Source organism: Wyeomyia smithii, chromosome 2 (assembly GCF_029784165.1).
Source record: "Wyeomyia smithii strain HCP4-BCI-WySm-NY-G18 chromosome 2, ASM2978416v1, whole genome shotgun sequence".
NCBI classification, from domain to species: domain Eukaryota; kingdom Metazoa; phylum Arthropoda; class Insecta; order Diptera; family Culicidae; genus Wyeomyia; species Wyeomyia smithii.
The window spans coordinates 110,599,772-110,601,877 of NC_073695.1; the positions used below are offsets into that span (position 1 = coordinate 110,599,772).

General features: G+C 37.1%; 1 protein-coding gene across 1 annotated transcript; it reads right to left on the reverse strand.

The window, feature by feature from the left end:
- Nucleotides 1-948: 948 nt before the first annotated feature.
- Nucleotides 949-1,749, reverse strand: LOC129724797 (uncharacterized). Its single transcript, XM_055679967.1, has 2 exons — nucleotides 1,700-1,749; nucleotides 949-1,635 (listed from the first exon to the last, which is right to left on the reverse strand). The coding sequence occupies exons 1-2, from the start codon at nucleotides 1,706-1,708 to the stop codon at nucleotides 1,270-1,272; spliced, it is 375 nt and encodes a 124-aa protein (XP_055535942.1). The 5' UTR covers nucleotides 1,709-1,749; the 3' UTR covers nucleotides 949-1,269.
- Nucleotides 1,750-2,106: the final 357 nt, after the last annotated feature.

A 2,106-nucleotide genomic window follows, 5' to 3' on the forward strand; every position in this document is an offset into this window, starting at 1 on the left:
TGTATTTTTGACCAGGACCGGTCAGAACAAAAAAATCTCGCTTCAGCTATGAGACAGAATCATTGCGTCTTCGATAAAGTTAAATGCGACCCCCTCCCTGCAGAGAGGGGATGAGCATATGAGGACAAATTAATATTGTATCTTTGAGTAACGCTTACACTCTTGATATTACATTAAACAGATTTCAAATAGGTTGATTTAAAGTCGAAATAATCCTATTTTAGTATTGTAGGGGAATTGGGGCTGACATTTTACGTGGATCAGACACCTACTTATCGATTCCTGAGCTTTTTCTACCTAATATAAGACATAATTTGACTACCACTCTTAGATATTAGCGCATTACCATTAATGTTCAAACATACTCGTTATTATTTTGCTTTGTGAAATATACTAAAACCATGCCAAAACCGTTTTCGTAGAATCACCGTTTTAAGCTCAGTTTTTGTCCGATTAAGAATCTGTTTTTTTTTCAAAAGATGGGTAAGAAGATGCTAAAATGTGGACAAACTTTTAAAATTTTAATATTTGGTCTTAAAACAAAATGGCGTCGAAAAAACATCGAAAATTTCCGATTTCTCGAAAATTCAAAATGGCGCCATTGTTGCCCCTTAAGTTGAAATAAGTTCAAACTCGGGGAAATTTTAATTTTGCATCAAACTTCATCAAAAAATAATACATAGAAGACAAGGCAAAAAAATTGTAGCACTGTGTAATCATTAAGAATCTATTGCATTCGTTTATGATTTATTTTATAATAATTTTGACACCTTGCGCAGCTCCCTATATTTTGTCTCATTATTTATTCGGCAAAGCGAATTCAGCGAATTATTCAGCAAAGCGAAACAAAGCAAGCGGAGCTGCACAAGGTATACAACATTTAACAATTGTCTCTAATTTTGTTGTGATTGTAAACCGGAAATTCTCAAAACCTTGCATGCTTCGACATGATGATGGTCAATATTTGCATACCGAATCAGCGCGCCGTCGGTTTGCTTTCGTTTCTGCAGTCGGTATTGTTTTGATGTGTGATTGAATTTCAAGTTCAGACAATTCAGCCGAATAAGGTCAGTGCAGATCGATAAAGTCAGCGACCGGTTCAAACGATATAAGGCGGAACCTCATGACTGCCAGAGATTTGGACTGATCGAAGCGTGACGGTTTCAAGTTCGCGTGAGTCACTAGAAAGGTGCGCTATAGTGTGAGCCTTTTGACCTGCTGTCATAGTCTTACAATGTAGATTTATTAAATGCTTAGTTAAATTCTTTTTTACCGTCCAAGCCCGTGAAAATTTTTATGAATTTTATGACCATTCTGCTGTGCAGATGACGATGCTTCTAACGAAGTGGATTTATTCATTTGTTGTTGATTTGAACGCTCACTAGGTGATGTATTATTTCCTAGACTTCCGATTCGAAGGTCTGGGTTCTGAGCAGTGTCGTCTGAATTTTGAGCTGCTTCTTCTTGATTTTTAGGAACTTCCTCTGGGATTTGATCAGCTTCCTCTGAGCTATGAGCAACGTCTTCTAAACAATCAAAATAGTCATTCTCGTGCTCAACGGGAAATGAATACACCGGAGCCCGATAAGACTCACTGGGGGTAGCAATTACGGCTAAGCAGATTAGTACTATGATCTGAAATTTCAGAAATTTGTTGTACCATTTGTTGGAATAACAAAAAAAATATCAGTTAGCTTACGTTGATCATTGCGATGAGTTGAGAAATGCTTCCTCAGCGATGAATGGTTTCCAAACTCGAACTAGGGAAGTTTTGTTGAGTTTGTTTACATTTATAGCGTCTCAAAAATAAAAACAGAATTCCACAAGCCGACTCAGCATTATACGCCAATTTTGCTTCTCATAGTGCAGCAGCTATGTGCATGTGTTCAATTGTGTTGTTTTGGTCGACCTTGATCATCATCTGGTATTTTTCCGCGCATGTTTTGGGCAACTCGATATAAGCGAATTTTTTTTTATATTTTTCGCTTGTCCGTTATGGATCATTGATTGTCGTGTCATGTTTTCGGTGCGTAATACCATTTATCTGTTCGTTAAATGTTTAGATTGGTGGCGTTTGTAGCAACTCACAAAAACTGTGAGAAACAA